This window comes from Rattus rattus, chromosome 5 (genome assembly GCF_011064425.1).
Source record: "Rattus rattus isolate New Zealand chromosome 5, Rrattus_CSIRO_v1, whole genome shotgun sequence".
Classification (NCBI taxonomy): domain Eukaryota; kingdom Metazoa; phylum Chordata; class Mammalia; order Rodentia; family Muridae; genus Rattus; species Rattus rattus.
In genome coordinates this window covers 107,635,013-107,657,728 of record NC_046158.1, presented here as the reverse complement: position 1 = coordinate 107,657,728, position 22,716 = coordinate 107,635,013, and the positions used below count along the sequence as shown (strand labels likewise).

The 22,716-nt window shown below is 46.0% G+C and overlaps 2 protein-coding genes and 1 non-coding gene across 4 annotated transcripts in view; all 3 read right to left on the bottom strand.

Annotated features, from left to right (window-relative positions):
* Nucleotides 1-1,340, bottom strand: part of Fbln7 (fibulin 7) — a 35,070-nt gene extending 33,730 nt beyond the window's left edge. Inside the window, exon 1 of the mRNA XM_032904184.1 lies at nucleotides 1,157-1,340. Within this exon, the coding sequence (XP_032760075.1) occupies nucleotides 1,157-1,231 (75 nt within the window). The 5' untranslated portion in view covers nucleotides 1,232-1,340. The remainder of the gene's footprint in view (nucleotides 1-1,156) is intronic.
* A 6,160-nt stretch (nucleotides 1,341-7,500) lies between these two features.
* LOC116902589 lies at nucleotides 7,501-7,627 on the bottom strand. Its single transcript, XR_004388181.1, has one exon. It is a non-coding gene; the product is annotated as a small nucleolar RNA SNORA17 (small nucleolar RNA).
* Nucleotides 7,628-16,900: 9,273 nt separating this feature from the next.
* The window catches only part of Tmem87b (transmembrane protein 87B), a 33,462-nt gene continuing 27,646 nt past the window's right edge, over nucleotides 16,901-22,716 (bottom strand). For both annotated transcript variants that reach the window (XM_032904181.1, XM_032904182.1), the window contains exons 17-19: nucleotides 20,638-20,690; nucleotides 19,186-19,216; nucleotides 16,901-18,227 (exon numbers count right to left, since the gene is read on the bottom strand). In XM_032904181.1, the coding sequence (XP_032760072.1) occupies nucleotides 18,168-18,227; nucleotides 19,186-19,216; nucleotides 20,638-20,690 (144 nt within the window). In that variant the 3' untranslated portion in view covers nucleotides 16,901-18,167. The remainder of the gene's footprint in view (nucleotides 18,228-19,185; nucleotides 19,217-20,637; nucleotides 20,691-22,716) is intronic.

Below are 22,716 nucleotides of genomic sequence, written 5' to 3'. Positions count from 1 at the left end.
TTCCTGTGGCGCCCACTCATTGCCTTCTGCACTAACGGGAGCAGGTCGGATCGAAACCAAATTCTCTAGGCTTTCTGCACCCCAGGGGACGTCTCAGTATCCCAGGGCAAACTTGCCAGTGCACAGCAATTTAGCCCCAGGATGTGGAGCATGGGCAAAGATCAGGTCAGAGTCCAGCCAGAGGGAATTTATACCGCTTCTTCCTGACTGGGTGGTCTTAGAGAAGACCTAGAAGACCAGCAAGGGTCTTGACACTCAGCAGGCACCAGCTTCCCTGTACATCCGGCAGCTGTTGGTGCTGCTGTTGGCATGGCTGGAGAAGCTGGTGGGCTGCTCCTCCGTCAGGAATTCAGAGGTAAAGGGCCTCTGTCTGCCGAAATGCATTTGATGGGAGTTGATCCTGAACCTGACAAAACAGAGTCTCTACAGTACATTTTTATTTACATTCTCAATTTTAAAATCACTTTCCAACTGTGGGTGATGATGATGATGGTGGTGGTGGTGGTGGTGATGATGATGATGATGATGATGAAGAAAATCTGGCCAAGCAAATAAATTTAGTGGGATTTGAACACATAAATGTCAAAGAAAGAAAGGAAGAAAGAAAAGGAAAGGAAAGAAGAGACAAGAAGAGAAAAGAAAAGAAAAGATGTTGCTGCCCCTATGAGTGTGTAATTGCACTCTAAGAAAACGTAATTGCAACTCTAAGACTTAGGGTACTCAGGATAGAACCACCTGAGGATCTTTCAGGCCACTGCTAAGAATTTCTGAGAATGGTTAGGGTGTGGTGGCAGCAAGAATATTTCAGTTAGAAACGCAAATGTTGGGTTTGGAGAGCGCGGACATTCTCTAACAGAATTGGGCGGCCAGGTGTTCTCACTGAGATCCACAAAAGACCAATGTCTCAGAAGTCCCAGGGCAACTTTCCCCGGCTGGCGATTCCCACGCGGAGCCACCTTCTCCCGCTGGGCTGCAGCAGCCCAGGTCACCTACGATGACAGACGGGGAACCAGCTCCTCTCTCCATCAACCAAACCCCAGCCCGAGATTCCGCTCCAAGTCCCAACTCCAGCACAGGAGTGGAACGTGGCATGCCCTGGCCTTGGCGCTACCTTCCCGGGAAGCGGGACCCCAAGACGGGCTGCGGGGACACTGACCTGGAAAGCCCGCGCTCCAGGGCTGGCGAGGAGCAGCAAAAGAAGGACGAGCGTGCGCTGAGAGCCTGGCCCCATCTTGCCCCGCACAGCCTGGCTGGTGGGGAAGGCAGATAGATCGCTGTTCCCTGGCTGGCCCTGAGTCCCCACGGTGCACGAGTCCCTTGCAGCTCCCAAGGCCACTATCGTCCGCAGCCGCCTGCACGAGACTGTCCCGACGATGCGGGGAGGCGCCAGCCTGTGGCGGAGGCGAGAGAGGAGGGGCTGCGGAGCTTGGAATGAGCCTGGGAGCGCGCCCAAGCCTCTGCTCTGGAAAAGACCGGGTGCGACGCCTCGCGACCAAGGGTGGCCAGTGACCACCCTAGGCTGCCCCACTGCCCGCCGTCCCCACTGCCCGCTAGGCCCCTGCCATCTATACGTGGCTGATTGATGAGCCAAACTTAGGTCTGTCCCACTCCAAAGCCCACATAAGGACACCTTCCTCCAGTAGAGCAGAGAACAGGGTTACTGTGGCAGAAAAATGGCCTTCATAAACTTGGTCCAGGTTAGACCACGTCTTCTTAAACTGTGGGCCAAAAAAATGGGAGCCGAGTTACGGAATTTAGCAAATGGTAAAAGCACGAAACCAAAAATTAATTCAAAATCAAATATAATAAATCCAAGGCATCCTTGGTCTCCACAACTGTTACTGGTCAGATGCTTCGAGGCACCACAGGAATGACCCCCCCCCACACACACACACCAAAACACTAGGACACTTCGCCCAGATCTCAGACTAACCTATGATATGCAATGAAGTGTTTTTTCTTTTTAATTTTATTTATTTTATGTATATGAATACACTGTCTCTGTCTTCAGACACACCAGAAGAGGACATCAGATCCCATTACAGATGGTTGTGAGCCACCATGTGGTTGCTGGGAATTGAACTCAGGACCTCTGGAAGAGCAGTCAGTGCTCTTAACCATTGAGCCATCTCTCCAGCCCGCAATGAAGTGTTTTTAATGTACACACAAAAATTTTCACTACTTTGTACTACTTATTATGTGACGTGGTATGCTCCGTGTGACAATTATAACCAAACAATTAATTTGGGGGAAAAATGTCGAAAATACTTCTTTTTCTTCAATATCAAATATTCAGCCAAGATTTAATTCTTCATGTAAAAATAAATAAGCATACCAAATTTTGTCTAATCTTTAATAAAGGATAAAATAATATTTGTACTAAATAATTGCTTTAAATGCATTTATGGTTACCAGTAAGTGATTTGTACACTTACTCATGTGCCTGAATTCCTGGGATGGCGGAAATATTCCTCAGTGAAAAGGGACTGGCAGAGGGAAGTTAAAGGGCTCTGGGTTAGACTAAGTCACCCATTGGACAACTCTGCCAATTTTAAAAATAGTGCTCCCCAGGGTTTTAGGAGGGCGCGTGCTCAGTTGCTAAGAATCAGCCTTCCTTCTAGGTTTCCATCTGTTTCCCAAGGGTTTAAAGTAAATGCCCAGCTACAGAATCCGGCTAGGGTCTAGTTAGGTAACAGCCCTGGGGTGGACAGGCAGAGTTGAGAGCCCTGCACCCAGGCTATGGTGAACCAGATGCCTCAGACCCTCTACCCCTGGAAAATGTAATTTAGTTCCCCCTGCAAGGACATTTTGTGAAGCTCACTCTTATGTATGGAATGGTTCTGAAATCTACAGCCCCTGACCTGGAGCTGCTTTCGATGGAATCAGAAGACAAACTGAGGGTCCTCTCTTGGCCTGTTAGAGATGCTATAACAAAGTATTCCCGACTAGACAGTATACAAACGATGCAAATGCGTGCCTCGGGGCTCTGCGAGCTGGAAGGTCAAGATCAAGGCATCTATCGGCAGATTCGATATCTGGTGAAGCTTACTCCAGCTTCACTTGTGGGAACAGACAGGGGAGATCTCTGGGGCTTCTTTTTTTCTGGTGGGAGGAGACAAGGTTTCTCTGTGTAGCCCTGGTTGTTATGGAACTTGCTCTATAGACCAGGCTGCCCTTGAATTCAGAGATCCTCCTGCCTGTGCCTCCCAAGTGATGAGATTAAAGGCATATGCCACCACCACCCAGCATGAGGCCTCTTTTGTAAGGACACTGTAGCTATGTAATCCAGAAATATCCTAAGGCCACATCTCCTTACACTACCGTACTGAGGAAGGAGTTCAAAATATGACCACAGCCAGTTCCCTGGAAAGCACGGAGCGCGGAGCACGGGGCACTGGGCCTGGGACCTGCTGGCCACCCAAGAATCGCTATCCAACAAATCCCACTGAGCTACCCCACCCCGCCCCCAACCTCCCCGCAGCAGAGCAAAGTCCACGTCCTTGTGCTTTGAAAGTCTTGCCGAGAGACCCAGTCAGAACACTGCATGTCACTGTCCAGGTAGAGAGGAAAGGACAGCGGCCAAACCAGGGTAGCCCGTAGATATGGCAGGTTTCTGTGTCAGTCTCCAAGGCGTCTGCTGGCTGTGAGAGAGCCAGTTTCCTGGCTATGCTTACCTCTCCCGTGAATGAAAGCTTTCATTCTACTTGGAGTGGCTATTTATTTTGACTTTCAATCTGCCCCGTATTTACATGGCAACTTCCAAGCACTCTTAGCGGTTCTGGTTACACACTGGACACCAGAGGCTGGGCGGATGTGAGCGAGCCGTCCGTCCTCTCCTTTCGTCCTTTCCTTAGCCATAAAGCTGAGACCCGCCAGATTCCAGAGAGGAAGAGAGTGAAACGACGTAGGAGCTAATCTCCTTTGTCAGCTTGACTGGGTTTGGAATCACTTAGGAGACACACCTAGGCTTGGCAAAGAGGGTGTCTGTCTCCAGAGAGGTTCAGTTGGAGAAGTCTTTGAACGTGGGTGGCACCATCCCCTCGGCTGGGGGCCGGGACCGAGGAAGAGGGGGGAAAGCAGAAGCCAGATGAGCCACAGCCTTCTCCACCATGCTGGACTCAGTCCATGAGCCCAAGAAAGCCCTTCCTCTTTCATTTGCCTCTTGTCAGGCAGTTAGTTCTAGTAACGAGGCAAGCTAACAGAAGCATGGCTGATGACCTCCCTGGGGTATATCAACCCCAGTCTAAATGTCCCTTCTCCTTAAGGCACTTCCAGAACATTCCATCTCAACCTAATCCTCCCTTCACTTTTAGGAATCTAATAACTTTTTTTTTAGAAATCTAAGGACTTTTTTTTTTTTTTTTTTTTTTTGGAATCTAGGACAGCTTTTACTCGGAGCGGCACAGATGCCTTTGCATTTTGTCATTGTTTTGCTTTTTCCTGGCGTCTCTAAAAGTCAACAGGGACTTTTGCTTTGTCGTTGTCCCTATTTGCTAATTTCCACCCATGACCTTTGCCCTATGGCTGACTTCCATTAGTGTTCAGTGTTCAGCTGAATTAATTTCCTGAGGTCTGGCCATCCTTTTCTCTCCGTTCTCAGCTTTCCTGATCTGCAGTAACCAAAGCAGGTGCCCCACAAGCAAGCTTGTCAAGGGTATCTCGAAAGTGGCTAGCAGTTAGAGCGGTGCTCAGTGGTTTAGAGCACTTGCCGTTCCTGCAGATGACCGGGGTTCAGTTCCCAGTACCCACAGGGTAGCTCACAACCATTCCTCTGTCCAGTTCCAGGGACTCAACATCCTTGTCTGGCCTTTGTACACTGGTGTATGTATCTACACATACATACGCGTAGGCAAAACTCTCATATACATAACATAAAGTAAATGTAAAGAGCAGGTGGCTCTGAACACACACTCTACGGTCAGGGACTTAGTCAGGGAGCGGGTCTATCAGCGAGTCTGCTCCCTTCGCTTTCTTTCTGTTGTGTTCAGGAGAATATCTGGGGATACTGGAGGGCTGCCCTGGTGGTAGTCACATCTAAAGAGAATCATTTTGGAACCAGGGAGATGTCTCAGCAGATAAAGGTTCTTGTCACCAAGGCTGATTACCTGAGTGTGATCCTTTGAATCTATACAGTCAGACAGAACCAAACTCCACAGATTGTTCCCTGCCTTCCATATGAATGCCATTGTATGTGAAAGAGCACATATACATACATACATACATACATACATACATACATACATTCTCTCTCTCTCTCTCTCTCTCTCTCTCTCTCTCTCTCTCTCTCTCTCTCTCTCTCCCACTCCCCCCTCCACACACACAGGTATGGATTGGTTCTTTGTGAATTTCCCATCATACACCCCAATCCCACCCATCTTTCCCTCCCCTTGTACCCACCCTCCACCCTTGCAACCGCCCCCACAACACAGGAAAAAAAAATCTCATGGTGGGAGCTGTAGTGTGTCAGTGTGTCCACAGTGCACCCTTTTGTCCACACATCTTTACTTGCAAATGTTCATTGCAGTGAGTCCTTGGTCTGGTTTGAGGCCTCTGGCTTCTCTTACTCTATCCATACTGGATCCTCACTGGGACTCCTGTCAGATATGCTGTCATTGCTCTGTGTCTTGGAGATACTAGGGTTTTGGATCTGTAGGACTGGCCCTTTTACGTGCTTCAGCAGCTTATAGATGGGGTAGATATAGGGGTAAGCAACTCAAAGTCCTGGATCTGGGCCTGAGGAGTGTCTGGTCAGCCAGCTGCTCTCTGGCTTTTACACCCTTGAGGCTGGCTCACCAGTAACTCCTCAAGACTAGGGCCAGCTCTGCCCTGCAGTCCAGTCAAGGTACAGGACCCACTCTCCCAAGTGCTACAGCAGGTGAGGGACACGGCCAGTTCTTCTCTCGTGACTCTGTCAGGGCCAGCTCTCCCACCTGCTGCCACTGGTGAGGGCAAAAAGAAGGGGTGGGGAATCTCTCCTTTACCAATGCCACCACCCAACAGACAAGAGGGAGGGCTGGCTCTCCCACACTCACTCACACCCTCTGGGCCAGCTCACCAGCAACCCCCAAAACCAGGGTCAGCTCTACCCTGCTGAGCAGTGCAGGGCCTACTCTCTTCTGCTGACCTCAGAGCCAGCTCTTTTGCCTGCCATAGGCAGCAAGGGATTGAAGGAGGGGAGGGGTATCTCTCCTGTGCCCATGTTACTGCACAGCAGACAAGTGGTGGGCCACCTTTTCTACTGTCACTCCCTAAGCCCAGCTCTACCATGTGCCCCCCCACACACACACACACAAGGGTCAGCTCTACTGTGTTGCCCAGGTCAGGTGCAGGACTCACTTTCCTGAGTGTTGCAGCTGGTGAGGGGCAGGGCCAGGTCTCCTGCCTGCACACATGGTGAGGGGATAGGAGGGCATCTCTTTCTCACCTATGCCACTGCATGGAAGACAGGTCATAGCACAAGTTCTCCCGCACTGGGAGAACTCACCAGCCGCTCCTGAAATGCGTGGGGCCTGTTCTCCTCAGTACTGCAGCTGGGGTGGGGCCAGCTCTCCTGCTCTCATACCTCCAGGGCTAGCTCTCCCATGATGCCCAGGTAAGGGGTAAGGCAATTCTGCTCGGCCCTCCGACATCAACATCTCCCCCAGCAGCGGCCCAGACCAGGGATGACCACCTGGCCTTTAGCAGGAACAGACACCTGCTGTTGCAAGGCCACAGACACAGGTGTGGCCCCCGGTGGCAGAATAGGCCATGACTCCATGTGGTCATGGTGCCTCCCTTGTGGTATCACCAGCTATTCACAACAGCACCCTCCCCAAGTCTGATGGCCCAAAACTCCCTCCGGTGGTAGATATCCCACCCCCTACCCTTTCTCCCACACAGACTTTGCTGAATTAGTTTGTAAGTAAACTGTTTTTTTTTTAAAGATCAGAGCTGGATGGTTCTTGAGATAAACAATGGGCCCAGCAAAATAGCTCGGTATTGTGGTAACCACTTATCATCAAGCCTGACAGCCTTGAGGGTAGCTCCTCACTACCCTCTACTCTCCGATTCTGCCTCTTCACTGTGCCCACACCTTTCTGTTTCTCTTCCACCTCTCCACCACTTACTCTTAGTGGCATCCAGTGTCCCTGAGTGTCTGGGATCATCTCAGGAGAGGTCCCTGGAGTGCTATGGTCGGCTCGTGCAGTATGGCACCAGGCAGGGGGCATCTCAGACATGAGGCCTCCTCAGACCTGCTCAGTGCTGGACCAGTGGTCACCTTTGGCTAGCTCCCTGTTGGGCTCCATGGCAGCAGTCTGGTGGTCATCTCAGACTCACTTCTTGCCTAGCCTGCCCGAGTGGCCCCCTGAGAGAGTCATCCTTCTCCAGCTCACTCCCAGCCTGGGCCAGTAGGTCCCAGGCAGGGTTCTTCTAGTCTCCAGCTTGCTATCCATCCTGGGAGTCTATCCAGGCCTGCCTGGCACTGGGCTGGTGGCCGTCTCAGGCCTTCACTTTTCGGGGATTGTTAGGCTACGAATCATTCAGATGTTCATAGGTTAGAATGCAGCAGAGACATAGTCTCTCTCTTCTCTGCCACCTATTGACATGCGTGTGACACAGCAGTCACACCTGCTCCTCTAGGGGCAAGGACAAATATAGTTTTTAATGAAAAAAAATGGTTTTAGGGACCGAGGATGTAGCACAGTTGGTAGAATGCTCGACTGGTGTTAGTGAGACTTGAACTGGATCCCCAGCGCTGCATAAGCGCCTGCAAGCACTCGCCTATAACACCAGCACTTGGAGGGGAAAGCAGGACTGCAAAGGAAGAAGAGGAAAGTTGAATTTTAATTTTTATTAATATTCTGTCTGCGTAGATCAGAGACAAACTCCTGTGTCATTCTTAAAGTACTGTCCACCTCTTTCTTTGGACAAAGTATCTCTCATTGGTCTGGGGTTTGCCTACTAGTCTAGACTGGATGGTCCTCCTGTCTCTGCCTCGCCAACACTGGGAGCATAAGGATACCCCACCAGGGCTTCACTTTTTGTAAATGGGTTCTGGGGCTCAATCTCAGATCCTGATGCTTATAAGGTAAGCATTTTACTCAATGAACCATCTCCTCGGCATTTAAATTACCTATTCATTTATCCATTTACTTATTTATCTGATAGGCTCTTACTATGTTACAGAGACCCCACCACTCCTGACTAAGAGAGAAAGATTTGTTGTAGAAGTCTATGTTGACCACCCGGCTACTGGCAGCACACAGTTTCCAGGGCTGTCCTGTGGGGCCTTCATGGTCCCTTAGGGTGTCCACATCAGGGTGCTTCTCTCCTGATCCGTGCATGGCCCAGTCTTGCTGTCGGCACATTCACACCTCTGCATCTGTCTATGACTCTGTCATCGACCTTAAGGAGCTATTCCAAAGGTCTCAGGGATAAAGCCTGGCATGCTAGTCTGACCAGAGATGACAGGGCAAGAGGAGGGAGGAACCACTCAGCGGGAGAGCCATGACTTCATCCAATTCCTTCCTTATACAAATATTTATCAAGTGCCAACTCCAGGCCTGGCCCTGAGCCAGTGCTACGTTATGTCCATACATTATATCGTTCAACAAGCCCTGCAGTTGTGGATAACATTGAGGACATTGTCTGCCTGTGTACAACCAGGACAGACCAGGGAAACTCTTGGCCATGCCCTGAGGACTGCCTCCAATCTTACAGAAGGAATGCCTGTTTAAAACAACAACAACAACAACAACAACAACAAAAACTACAGTCCATTGTGTCATAATTATAGAACAAACATCATTCGTTCAGTGTCTGCCACGGGGAGAGAGACTTTGAGGACCCACAAATGTCTTCCCACAGTGAAGTCTGCCTGTGGAAGGGCCGAGTAGTGGGCTCAGTTGGTGGGTGATGTAATTCTCGGAGTCAGACGTGCCTGAGCCAAATGTCACCGAGTAGGTACCAATGGGGACTTGTGGCTTCCCCACCTCTTCTCATTCCTCATTTATATGAAAATAAAAGCATTTATCAGAGCCAATAAGAATCCTAAATAATAGAGAGCCAGGCATGATGAAGGAGTCAGGATAAATAACACTAAGGATGTCTCAAGAAGCTCTTAGAAATTATGTTTACTTAAAGTCATATTTAACATATATACATAGAGTTCAGTTGAAGTTACACTACTCACCTGGTGTGATACTATTCCATTTCCTACAAAAAGAAAATCACGAGGTAGCTAACAAAAACTCCAGTGTAGGGCATGGGACACTTCCTTCTGAGCTGTTGGTCAGAAGAGTTCAAGAGACTCACATGCAGGCTACCCAGGGAGAAAAGCATCCACTAGTCCTATCCAGCGGTAACACAAGCCGCAACCACGACCATAAGCCTCTCAAAGTTTCTTCAGGGGGCTGGAGAGATGGCTCAGAGGTTAAGAGCACTGAAGGCTCTTCCATAGGACTTGAGTTCAATTCCCAACAACCACATGGTGGCTCACAACCATCTATAATGGGACTGATGCCCTCTTCTGGTGTGTCTGAAGATAGCTATAGTGTACGCATATACATTAAATAATAAATAAATCTTAAAAAAAAAAGTTTCTTCAGAGCCGAGGGCAGAGCGAGGGAGCCTAGGCAATCCCAACCACCATCTGCTTTCTCTTTGTACTGAAAGCCATTTTTCTGGAGTGTGTTGGGTTGTTATAACTCTGGTTAATATCCAAAGTTTTTAAAAAGTTGAAAGCTTTTTTTATTTTAACCTTTTTTTTTTCTTTTCTTTTTTTGGAGCTGGGGACCAAACCCAGGGCCTTGCACTTGCTAGGCAAGCGCTCTACCACTGAGCTATCCCCAATCCCTAACCTTTTTTTTTTTTTTTTAAAGAGTAATGTCTTAGTTACTTTTGTATTGCTGTAATAAAACACCATGACCAAGGCAACTAACTTATCAACCACAGACGGAGAGAGGGTGCTGGGAATGACCTGAGTCTTTTTGAAACATCAAAGCTCACCCCCAGTGATACTTCCTCCAAGAAGGTCAAACCTCCTAGTCCTTCCCAAACAGTTCCACCAGCTGCTTCAAACACATGAGCTGATGGGGGACATTTTCATTCAAACACCACAGTAAACTTTGTCATTTTTACCCCTCCTTTCTTCCCCACATTTATCTTGTTACACAGATCATTAATATTGTTTTGAGAATTCCATATATGATACTACAGTTACATCATTTCTATTCCACCTTCCCCCCCTCCAACACCTCCTGTGCTCCCTATCTTTTTAAATTTATTATCTCTTCTTCATTACTTTTATGTATGTTTATATATACACATGAATACAACCTGCTTGGTCCATTTAATGTTGCTTGTATGTACTCATGTTTAAGGTTGACCGTTTGGGACTGGATAACCTCTCAGGAGTCTCATCTTTGGAGAAGACTGATCTCCCTTCTCTCAGCAGCCATTACTTGCCTGTAGTTCTTTATCTAATGGTAGAGTCTCGTGAGAATTCCCCCATCTATATCAGCATGTCAACTAGTGTTGCCATTTTGCAGGTCTTTGTTTCAGCGATCACATTGTTGAGATTTCCTGGGTATGGTATCCTTGTCATATACAGGAGATACTATAGCAGATGCCTCTGGTTCTCACACTATTTCTGTCCTTCTTTGCCTATATTCTCTTAGCTGTAGATGTAGGGGTTCTGCTGTAGTTGGACCAGGTAAGGCTGGGCACCTTTTTGTCAGGTGTTCTCTGAACATAGAGCAGCCGTGGATTTCTGAATAGTCTTTACCTACTGCAAAAGAAGCTGATGAGAGGTAAGAATTATATGTACCTTTGGTATAAGGCTAAATACTTAGAATGAAACTACAAGTTATACGGGGAGTTAAAGAGATTGCTCAGTGGTTAGGAACATTGGCTCAATTTCCAGCACCACATGGCAGCTATCAACCATCCGTAACTCCAGTTCCATAAGATCTGACGCCCTCTTCTGCTTCTGTGGGCACCAGGCATGCATGTATGCATAGACAGACAAGCAAGTAAAACATCCATCCACATAAGTAAAAAAAAAAAATTAAAGAAACTATACTGGTTTAGGAAAGTGACAAAAGTTCTCCTCTAGGGTCAATGACCTCACAATGAAGTTGACTGGGTTTACAGTATCGGGTATAAACCCGTTCTATTGAATGGCCCTTATGTCTAAGTGTGTGGCTTATACCTTGGTGACCCCTAAGATTTAAGTTCCACTACTGCATTTTGAGTCTATCTTGTCAATGCTGGTCATCGTTGTGATGTTTTTCTTTTGTTTTTTCAAGACAGGGTTCCTCTGTCTAGCCTTGGCTGGCCTGGAACTCCCTCTGTAGACCAGGCTAGCCTCAAACTCATGAAGATCCACCTGCCTCTGCCTCCTGAGTGCCGAGTTTAAAGGTGTGGGCCACCAAACCCAGCTGACTCTCGTGATTTGTAGATGTCACAGTCAGGTAGGCCTATTGAACATCACAGAACACCGATCTCAGTCACACGGGGGTCGTTTACTGAGCATTTGCTCCAGGACTGATCTATCAGGAGTGCAGACCAGACCCCAGGGCTGTCTTTGGCCTTGAGCCAGAATCCTACAGGGCTTTTAAGCCTGACATTCACAAACATCCATGCCAAGTTATTCCACCAATCAGGATTTAAAAATAGGAGACTTCCTTAGGAACATGACTTTGTTGTACATTTATCCTGTCCTCATTGGTTGGGTGATTCTACTGTGGTGAGAGACTTGCCTTGCCTAACATCCATGCCTTAACTTGGCATCCAGGCGTTCATGCCTTAATTTGGCATTCTACCCCTGCATGTGTCCTTTCTGCCAAGTAGGATACCAATTCCCAGTGAGGTCTCGGGAACTTAAAATTTACTCGACCTCAACTCAAAATGGAAGTCCTATTCCAAATGGTTTCTTATACTGGTGCAGGTGTTTCTCGTATGTTGGGGTCCATCCCAGGGGCAGCTTATAAAGGCAAAGACTATAAAAGCCCATGCTCAGGAGCAGGAAGTGTTGCCAGGAGGTTGCTTCAGGACCAAGCTTATTGTGGCTACCTATGCAAAGCAGTTCTGATTGGCCTCTATTGTGATTGGTTTCCAATCACCAAATCACAGAACATAACAGAACATGCAACCAACTCCGGCGTGAGAAAGTTTCCTTCTAACACTAACAAAGGCTTCAAGTGGCTGGCTAGATCCCAGGCCTTAACAGTTTGCATGGCAACTTTAAATTCTCGGAGGGCGAGGGCGAGGGCGAGTCCTCAGGAAAGGGGTTTCTGGGTCAGTTCCAGCTGGAGATTTGACCAAGTATACTGTTTCCAGAGTGTGCTGTCTTCAGCAGTAGGATCACATCTTTGAGTTCCGGAAGATAGCGAAGGGTGATAGCAATGGCCTGTATTGTAATGGGAGTCTTCTAGATTTCCACTGACCAGCAAATTGAAGGGAGAATTCCTATGCTTGACAGTAAAGTTTTTGTTAGTCTATGGTTCTAGGGGAGAGAACTGACACTTTAAGTGCCACTACTTCATGTGAATTCTATCTGTCTGCCTGTCTGTCTGTCTTCTATTATCTATCATCTGATATGTGTAGGCACATATGTATTTTTAAGTTAATATAAAACAATGCTTCCCAAAGGTTTGCTAAACACCTTAAGGTTATTTATCCCTCCTCCCTACTCCCCCTCCGTATTAGCCTCTCCCCATTTCTCCCCGTGTCCAGCTACCTTGTTCTTTAGAGCTCCTTCCTCCATTATTTGTGTGTGTGTGTGTGTGTGTGTGTGTGTGTGTGTGTGTGTGTGTCTGTGTGTGTGTTGCTGGGGATTGTGTCTAAGAACTCATGCCAATTCTTAAACAGATTTAAAGTTCACCGTTTAAATTCTTAGCATGGACCAGGTGTGGTGGCACACACCTTTGATCCCAGCACTTTGGAGGCAGAGGCCGGAGGATCTCTGAGAGTTCAAGGCCAGCCTGACCTATAGAGTGAGTTCTGTTGCAGCCAGGGCTATGTAGAGAGAACCTGTCTCCAAAAGTAAATAAACATTTATTTTTTTTTATGTAGCGTGATTAATTTCCTTAAGGACTTTCATTTTATCTTCAAATTGGCAGACAGACATTTTAGTGAGTAAAAATGCATTTATTAGTTGGTTAAAGGCAAGGAAACAATTCTTCAGAGATGATGTTTGGCACCACCATGGCTGAATAATTTGGGTGTGTTTGCCTGTGTATAAACTGATTTTTGAGGAACTACTGTCAAGGTTATTTTCACCTGAATTCAGGTTCAGTACAGCCTGAATCCATGATCACTTGCCCTGGGTAACTTCCTTTCAATATAAGTACCCCAGCCTTTGGATGTTTCAGGTGGAGTTGGTCTCAACAAGGTCTCTGCGGCTTTCCCGCTGCCCGGTCTCAGTTGCACATCAACTTCAGCTGTTTCATGCATGCTGCATACCATGCCCTTTTTGTATTACCTTCACACCTGCTTGCCCTGTCCCCAGGACTCCGAGGACTGCCCTTCCCAGACAATGCCTGCTCCTACAATACTAGCCTCTTTACTTTGCCAGGAGGGTGACCCTCGGCAAGCTGGTTCATCTCTATGACTCTCATCTTTATTCCAGGAGGAAGTTATAGTAATGAGTTTCCTTCAAACTCGGGTGCTACAGCAGTGAACAAAGCCCGGAACCCTGCAAATACTCCTGACCCTCCCAAGTTATTGTTACCAAAACAGCCAGACTCCGGGCTGGCCTGTTAACATTACACCTGCTTATAGCAAGATGCACTAGAAAGGCCACACAGGCTCTTCTATCTTCTGGGATCATGGGTTTTCTTGGCTGTTGTTTTGTCTTTGAGATGAGGTCTCACTATGTCATTATGGCTGGTCTACAACTCTCTATATAGAACAAGATATCCTTAAACTTACTTAGATCCACCTGCTTCTGCCTCAGGAGTGCTGAGATTAGACATGCTTCTCCACCCAGGCTGTCTGTCTGTCTGTCTGTCTGTCTGTCTACCTACCTACCTACCTACTTTTTTCTTAAGGTGCTGTCATGTATTTATTTTTTAGTATGCTTCCCTTTTAAAGAAAACATTAGGAAAACACAGAAAAGCAGGGGCAGAGCTTCAAGTCTCCATAGTCTACTGCCGCAAACGACCTAGTATCACTTGTCTTCTACAGAACTAGAGCAGTGGCAGGCCCATGACGATGTCACTTTCTAGACTATCTGGCAGACTGGAGTGACCATCTGACTATAAGACAGTACACTCAGAAGCCAGCCTCTGAAGTTCCCAGGCTGTCCTACCCTTTGGGCTGGCTGGACGCAGACGATGTGTCCCTTCCACAGATGGTGATAAACTGTGGGATCCTCCAGAACCATACAGAGCAGGCAGGGCTGCTCTTCCTACCTCACACACCCAGAACTGTTGGCTTTCTTGTTTTGTTTTTTGTTTGTTTCTTGAGACAGAGATTCTCCATGTAGTCCTGGCTGTTCTTGAACTCACTCAGTAGACCAGGCTGGACTCAAACTCATAGACATCCCCTTCCTCTGCATCCCTAATGCATGGCTCAGATAACTTTTTAAATCTGATTTTTAAAAGCTTTATATACCATATGAATGTTTTGCTTGCATGTAGGTGCATTGCATACACATGGTAATAGTGCTCTAAGGCCAGAGGAAAGCATCTGATCCCTTGGGGTTGGAGGTAACATGTGAACCAAGAGCTCTTAACTGCTGAGCCATCTTTCCAGCCCGTATACATAACTTCTAATGTCCTGAAGGGCTGGCCCTGGCAGGGATCATAGGTAGCTGAACCTCAAAGGCACCACAAGCTGTGGGGGATCCAACAGTTTGCTGCTCAGTCTGTTTTGTTTCCCACAGGTAAACAAGGTTTCACATGTGCCCTTGTTCATGCTTCATGTATGTTCTTTCCTGTTGCCACAAATTCTTCACTTTAACTCAAAAGCAGCAACCATTCCACAAGAGGTGGACAAGCCACAAAGCACTCACTATTTTTGTCTGGCGTTGGCATTTGCTGTCTCTAGTTCTAGTGTAGAAACCTTGTTCTGTATTTTGAGAGATCTTTGAAAACATCAAGAGAGCTTGCTACCAATGATCCTGAACATTGTGGGACTTCTCTCTCTCTCTCTCTCTCTCTCACACACACACACGCACACGCACACGCACATATAAACTATACACTCAGGGTTGCACACTTAGGTTAACCTGGTTTAGATACCTTCCTGTTTTGTTCTGCTGTATCACAACTGAGGTCCTACTTTTTCTGCCTTTGAGCTATGCTTCTCTTTTAAAGAATTCCATGTCCTGCCATCTCCTGAGTCCACATTTCCTACAGATTTTCATGAGGCAGCACTAACAGATAATCCCAGGAAACAATCTCCAAATGTCAGAAAGCAATTTATTAAAAAAACAATTAAGGCACAAAAATACAAAATTTCAAACAAAAGTCTTTTAAATTGCTGTGTTCTATATTCAAAGAAATTTCTCCAAATTATAATTTAACTTTTTAAAATAGACAATCCATGTTTAACCTCTAGACTTTCTCCCCACAGAAATGAATGTTTTCCTAATTCTAAAGCAGTGTCTTAATACAGTATTGAGTTCCTGTCCTATAGCATATCCTTCCTTAAAAATCTAGTTTTGTCACATATACATCTATATGTTCAGAATTTTATATATTAAACTTCTTTCTGATGTAAGGCTTAGTGTTTTGTATTGCTTACTGCATGCTGTCAATCATACGAAGACAAATATCAGAACGAGAGACAAAACATAGCATGATCTCTCTCAGCTTCAGTCATGTACAGCCAGGGAATGGCCCAAACCTTCAAGAGGGCACGAAGTCAACTCTGTACGTGTACTTCAGGTTGAATCCTTACATTATAGTAGTATAAACATAATGTACCAAGATACAGGTGGCACTCTCCACAGGATAGGAAAAAAACAAACACAAAACCCCAAACAAACAAAAAACAGAAAACGCATGGGAGTATCCTACCATCTCCCAAACTTACAACTTCCACCTCCTGTTTCTTACTGAAATGTAATAACTATCCATGAAGGCAGATTTTTAAATATTAACTTAATTCAAATCATGAAAAAAATGTCTCAAACTTCCTATGCCTCCAAAATCTAACATGAACTGTATTCCCAGAAGTCTTGAACATGGGAGCCTTATCCTTAGAGCACGCAATTAAAAGATAGGTCCATCAAGAGCATCCTGAACAGACACTGAGCTGAGCACCTGCAGAGTCCCAATGTTGTCTGCAGACCCGAGGCAGACAGGGAAGAGGAGCTGTGCGGTGTTCCTGGGTGGAGTTCCCAGTCCTTGTGATCTACAGTGACAGCATAAGGACACATGCTGGGGCTAAGGCCCCAAGAAATACTCACCTTAGGGCACTGAACGTCAGCACCTGGCAGTTATCCCTAAATGCAGCAGACACCATACACGTGCTTGCAACAACATTTCTAAGCAGTGTTTTTCTCTGGATTGAAAGAAAGAGTTCATTTCATATGCCAGCGGCAGCATTATCTGTCCTTCCTGGGTTTCAGAAACACCACTGAGGTGGCGTCAGAAGACTTCCCTGCCCTCTGCTCCAGACTCACACCCTGCTCCTGCAATGTGTAGCTCCTGCTGGCTATGAGCAGAAACACTGAGGTGCTGGTGTGGGCTGGGGCCAGCTGCCTCATGCTGTGAGGACAGGTATTAAATTAGATGTGGAGGGGCCCACGGTGGTGCGTGCCTATCATCTTAGCAAGAGGTTCACAAGTCCAACTTCAGCCTGAGCCACTCGGTGACGCCCTGCAATGCTCCTCCCTCAACACACAACTATAGAAATATATATCTACCAACCCTTTTGAAACGAGACCGCAGGAAATAAACTCAGAAAGTAGGCATTTGAAAGAAAAAGGTTTGTTTTGTGGTGCCACAGTGAAAATCTTCACAGGCTCTGGATAGTACTTCTTATCATTTCCATGTTTTCTCAGTTTTCCCAGGGTTCTGACCCACAAGGCCAGAAGTCCTCCAGAGAGAAGGCATACAAGACCCTGCCTGTCATTACCACACTCAATGTCCAACAGCCTGGTATCTTTGGTCACGAAAGTGGCAAACGTTCACATTTTCATCACTCTACATTCAAGTGCCTTTCAAGTCTAGAACATTCTTTGTTTAAAAATTATTAGAACAGAAACTTTCAATCATACATTATAAACATAATTTAACAAGGTGTAAAATACGGTTGAGAGCTGGTTAATTACATGTTGATGTATAGTTAGATGTTTGTGTAACCAATTGGTACTTCACAAGTCTTCACAAGGTTCACAAGACAGTGCACCCCGGGCTGGGATAAAGTGCTATAGGGAGTCGCGTGGCCAGGTTCACAGCAGAAGTAGCAGCAGCACATGTACCTGAGGCCTGCAGTCTTTGTGCACACGTGTTCCCGTGCTCAGACTGTGAACTGGAGTGCATGGTGGTATTTACAAACAAAGGCTGTGTGCACACCAACGAAAGGGGCAAGATTAAATAAATGAACATGCTTGAGTTCCAATATTGTCACTTCAGTATAAAAAAATCGAATAAAATGATCACTAAAAAGATGAAGACCGCCGTGTTAGCATTCAGGAGAATCATGTTATCTCGAAGTTGAGGGGAAGGAATGTTCACAGAGATTTTTCTCTTTTCTTTTTTCTTTTTGGTTTCTGTGTTTTGAGGCAGGGTCTCACTATGTAGATCTCTCTGGTTGTCCTGGAACTATGTAGACCAGGCTTGGCCTTGAAATTACAGACATTCAACTGCCAGTAGTGTGCCGCCAGGCCCAGCTGCAGATTCTTTTGTCTGGAGAAAACTGAGGGACACAACCTGGCATGCCTGTGGCTACCGCCTAAGAGGCATCTGAACACACGTCTTTAACACTTCTTAAATTGTTCCCAAAATCAGGCAACTTAATGGCAACAAAACTGACTTCATGAGTCCGTTTCAAAGATGGCTTTCTGAGGGCGGCAGACCCTCCCACACCTGAGTTCTTCACCTGCATACACAGATCTCCAAGACAACAAAGTGAGACATGTATCATAGCGCAGCTGTCAGTTTTGACGAGAGCCAGGCCTTTCCCATCACCTGACCGCGCTCCCATGCACACTGGACCCACTGGGGCCCTGATCACATTATCTTTTCTGAAGAGAACATTTTTTCAGCTATTTCAGATCTGGTCATAATTTCCTGGTTAAAAAAAGAAAGAAAAATAGGTGTCAAATGCTGGTGCTACATCTAGAACCTACAAAAATGTTCTAATCTAACAAGTCACTATTTAATCTTTTTAATAGACCTAAATTTAGAGAAGTAGCAGATAAATACCATATTCCTCCTGCCCCCAAGCCCCACTCTCTAGTATAGTAGGTCAATTACCAGCAGAGGCTGGAAAGGTCAGCTTCCTTCTACCTAGCAAATGAGTTTCGGATCTGTGTAGCTTAGACAGAACTACAGCTAACAGGGACCCCATGTGACTAAGGTCTCATGTTACTGAATCCAGAGTTAATTAGTGTATCAAATAAGTTCAAGTGCACCACTAACTAGCCTTCCAGCACATCCCGGCAAGTTACAGGTCCTCGACCCTGCCGTCCTGCTACACAACACTACCTCAGAACCACCTCTCTGTCAGCTCTTCTCACATTCTACAGTCAACACAACATGCTGTGCACCGACTGCTAACAGCTGCCCCTGCTCTGGGTGAGCCAATGCTTTCTTTGTCTTTATCTTTTAGTCCGTAGAGCAGATGTGCCCTGCCTTGGGCTACCCTGCGATGTCTAGATGACCCATAATTAACTTTTCCTGCCTAGACCTTTATTTAAATTTCATGCTTAGTAAGTAAAGCTGGAAAGAAACTAGTCCAATAAATTATCTCTACATTTCAAAAGCTAAACAACGGACACATAGGCCTTTAAAAAGACTTTCAAACCAAATCTCATGAAATGCCTCTTCCCCTCACTTACACCGAGCAGCTTTTACCCTGCTTCCGTGCCTGTAGTGAGACTTAGCCCACAACCCTTCACACACCACGCCGGCTCTATCCCCTTCTACCTGCTCAGTTGGTAACTTCTTCAAAGTATTTTTAGAATTAGCTTCTGAAATGCAGTGAAAATGGAAACAGCTCTAGGGAAATAAGCAACAGAATGTTTACCTCATCTGAGTCCACTAACACTGGGAGAGCTCTGAAACAAAAGACAAGGACAGTGTCACTCAAACGAGGCCCAGGAGTCAATGAAAACCAAATGCAACAGTGGCTAAGAAGAGAGCGCCCGCTCACTAGTGTGAGCCTCTGCAGGCTCAGGTGATCCGCCTAACAGCCCTCAGTCCACAGTCAGAGCTGTGGGGCAGCTCCGGGAGGGACCAGGGCTCAGGGGACTGGCAGCATTCTACCTTTCGAGTACATAAAGGAACTTATTTTAAAACCTTACTGACATCTACCTAGGATGTGTGTTTTCCAGAATGTGTATTTCTTTAAAAATGTTCAGTCTAAAGTTAACAGAAATGGTTAAGAATCTGAACTGTAAACAGAATCAAGCTAGTGCAGTGCAGGTCTACTGCATATGGAGTAGCTGGCTGACAACTCACAGCCTTCCACACGCCCCCACCCCACCCCAGCTACTGCTTAGCCCTTTGCTACTGTTGCTTTTAACCGTCAGCGGGGTAGCTTAGTGATGATCTGTGATTTAACTAGGAAACTCATATTTCATGCTTTTATGAATATCAGGAGATGAGTACCATGTTATCAAAGATAGTATTTTGGGCTGAGGAGATAGCTCAGTGGTTAAGAGCACCGACTGCTCTTCCAGAGGTCCTGAGTTCAATTCCCAGCAACCACATGATGGCTCACAACCATCTGTAATGAGATCTGATGCCCTCTTCTGGTGTGTCTGAAGACAGCTACAGTGTATTCACATACATAAATAAATAAATAAAATAAAATAAAAATAAATAAAATAAAAATAGGTAGTATTTCTTTTGTATGGAGACACTGGTTTAGAGATGTCTGTTTATTGTATGTGTGAGTAGCTGTGTGTGCCTGGACCACAGGTGTGGAAGTCAGAGGCTCCACAGAGCTGGTTCTTGCCTTTCACCCCTGTGAATCCCTGCAGTTGACCTGAGGCTGGCAGGCTTGGCAGCAAGTGCCTTCACCTGCTGTGGCAGACATAAACACATGTACACTTCCCAACATCTAGGGATGAAAGATAAAGAACCTTGACACTAGGGGAAAACAAAGCAAATACATTAAAAAAATAAAACCAGCATATAAAACAAAGACCCCATAATAGGAAAACTAAAAATGCACACTCCTTCTGAAGTCTTCAAAGCCCAGGCTAGTGAGACAGCTTGTGGTTAAGTAGGCCACCAACATGGTGACTTGAAATGGCTGTACAATGCAAAGTCAGAGAACGGGGACCAGGCTGTGTTCAGCTCTGTAAGAAGTAGTGATGGGGGTCACATACATTCATATACATACATACCACATGCATACCAATGCACACACACTCACACATGTGTGCACACACACACACACAGCCCGAGATACACTGAATGAAATCCCCTTAAGCTAGAGCCCGAGGTCCAGACTTGAACAGAGGATATTTACACATCTGTGAAGGAAGAGGGAATATTTTCTTCCACCCACTTCAAATCTTCATCCTGTAGAAATAAACATTTACATTTAGTTTTTCCTAAATCTTACTGAGAACATGTTCAGCATGTCTGTAAGTTTACATACGCACATCAGATGCAGGGAGTCTGCTGTGCTGCATGTGCTCTAGAACCTGGCGTAGGCACCACATAGCAAGTGCCATGTTTCATAAACAGACAGAAAATGCTGATTTTTCTGTTTCTTGGTTTTAGCTAAGAACATAACTGTTCTTTTTCTTTTTGTCCCAAGAAGTCAAAATAAAAATGCAGAACTGATTTGCAAGAATGGGAAATAGCAAGGTATATTTTGATTTTCTTGCTTCTACCCCTCATTATGCCTAATTTGTAAAAAATTTTGAGTTTATAGTTTTTTCACCAGAAAATTATAATGGGTAATGCTCTAACCCTAGCAAAGCACTGAATGGAGCGCCTGTGCTTGTGTTCACATCCCATAGGGGGCAAGAAAGACCAGTCAGGTCAGGCAATGGTGGTGCACGCCTCTGATCACAGCACTCAGGAGGCAGAGGCAGGTGATCTCTGTGTTTGAGGCCAGAAACCCTGTCTTAAAGAACAAACTAACAAACAAGCAAGCAACTCCCCCTCTGCCCCCAAAGGAAGCCTATCAGATGGGGTAGCCAGGTGTCTGTCCTTTCTAATAAGCTTACTTCTATTATTACACTTAGAAAAGAGAGACGGCACTGTAAAATAAACCCAGTTTTTCTTTCCTGTGTTCCTGGCTCCCTGGGTTGGTCTAAGGTTGCAGCATAAGCACTTTGCTGCCTGAGACAAGGCAATAGAGCCCATTTCTGCCTGGTTCCCAGGGAAAAATTAGTAATGAAAAATAAGACCTCTAATTTCTGATCAAAAGCCAACCCTTAGTTGAGATGAATGGGTAAAATTCTCTGGTGTGTTTGTGACTACTGAAGCTTAAATAAAGTGCTCTACGTCACCAATACCTAATACAGAGCAGTACCTAATGAGTAAGACAGTAAGTATCCCTCTTTGAAAACTCCTGGGGCCAGAAGCGTTTTGGGGTTCACATTTGATATACAGCATGGGATGGGATGGGAATCAAAGTTGAAACATAAAATTCATTTTTAACTCAGACACTTTACATGAGAGGCTGAGGGCAACTTCACACAGTATTTTTAAGACTCAAGTAGATAAAACAAAGTTTCACAATACTTTTCCCATTTGTGGTGTCATGTTGATGCTCAAATATTTGGGGACTTTGAACTTTCAGATTAGGGTGCTCTACCTGCAGGTCTAATACCAAGTAAAAAAGGAAAAAAACTATAGGTTTCAAATTACCATGAAACCACTCCAAGAATACCATTCCTAAATTGCCAAAAATAAACATAAGAGAACTTGTTAAATCCAACAGAGAGCAGTGCTGTCATACGGCACCTGCCCTGTGAACACCCCGCACATGTCCTTTTTATCATTCCAAGGCAGCAGAGGGCAGGAGAGTATATGGCTTTACTCTGCTTAACCACCATCACCACCACTTTCATGCACAGCTCGCACCTCTAAGGTACTTTACGGCTCATCTCTGAGGCGGGTGTGGCAGTGTGACCTTTAATCCCAGCACTCAGGAGGCAGAGCGGGCAGATCCAGGCAAGTGTGATCTGTACAGTGAGCTCTGGGCTCACCCAATAGTGGTTCACAACCCGGAGGCTCCAGATTCTGACCAGAGGGCACCAGGCACACATGTGGTACACATGCAGACATACATGCAAACAAAACACTCATATGTATAAAATTAAGTAAAATAATTAATAAAACTCATCCCTGCCCTATACTCTACATTTTATTCATGCTTCCACAGTTTTAAAAAGTCTGTTGCTTTAGAAAGCGAATGGGACACTTGAAGTCCTTTTACCAACAGGTTAACTGTCTGTACTGTACCTAAGACAGCTTCAAAAGAAATGGCTTGGATATGCTTAAAAGCCATCACTGACTGGCTTTTAAAGCTTCAGTCTGGGATGAGCCTGGTAGAGAGCCCTGGGTAGCCATGGACTCAGACACAGCAGCA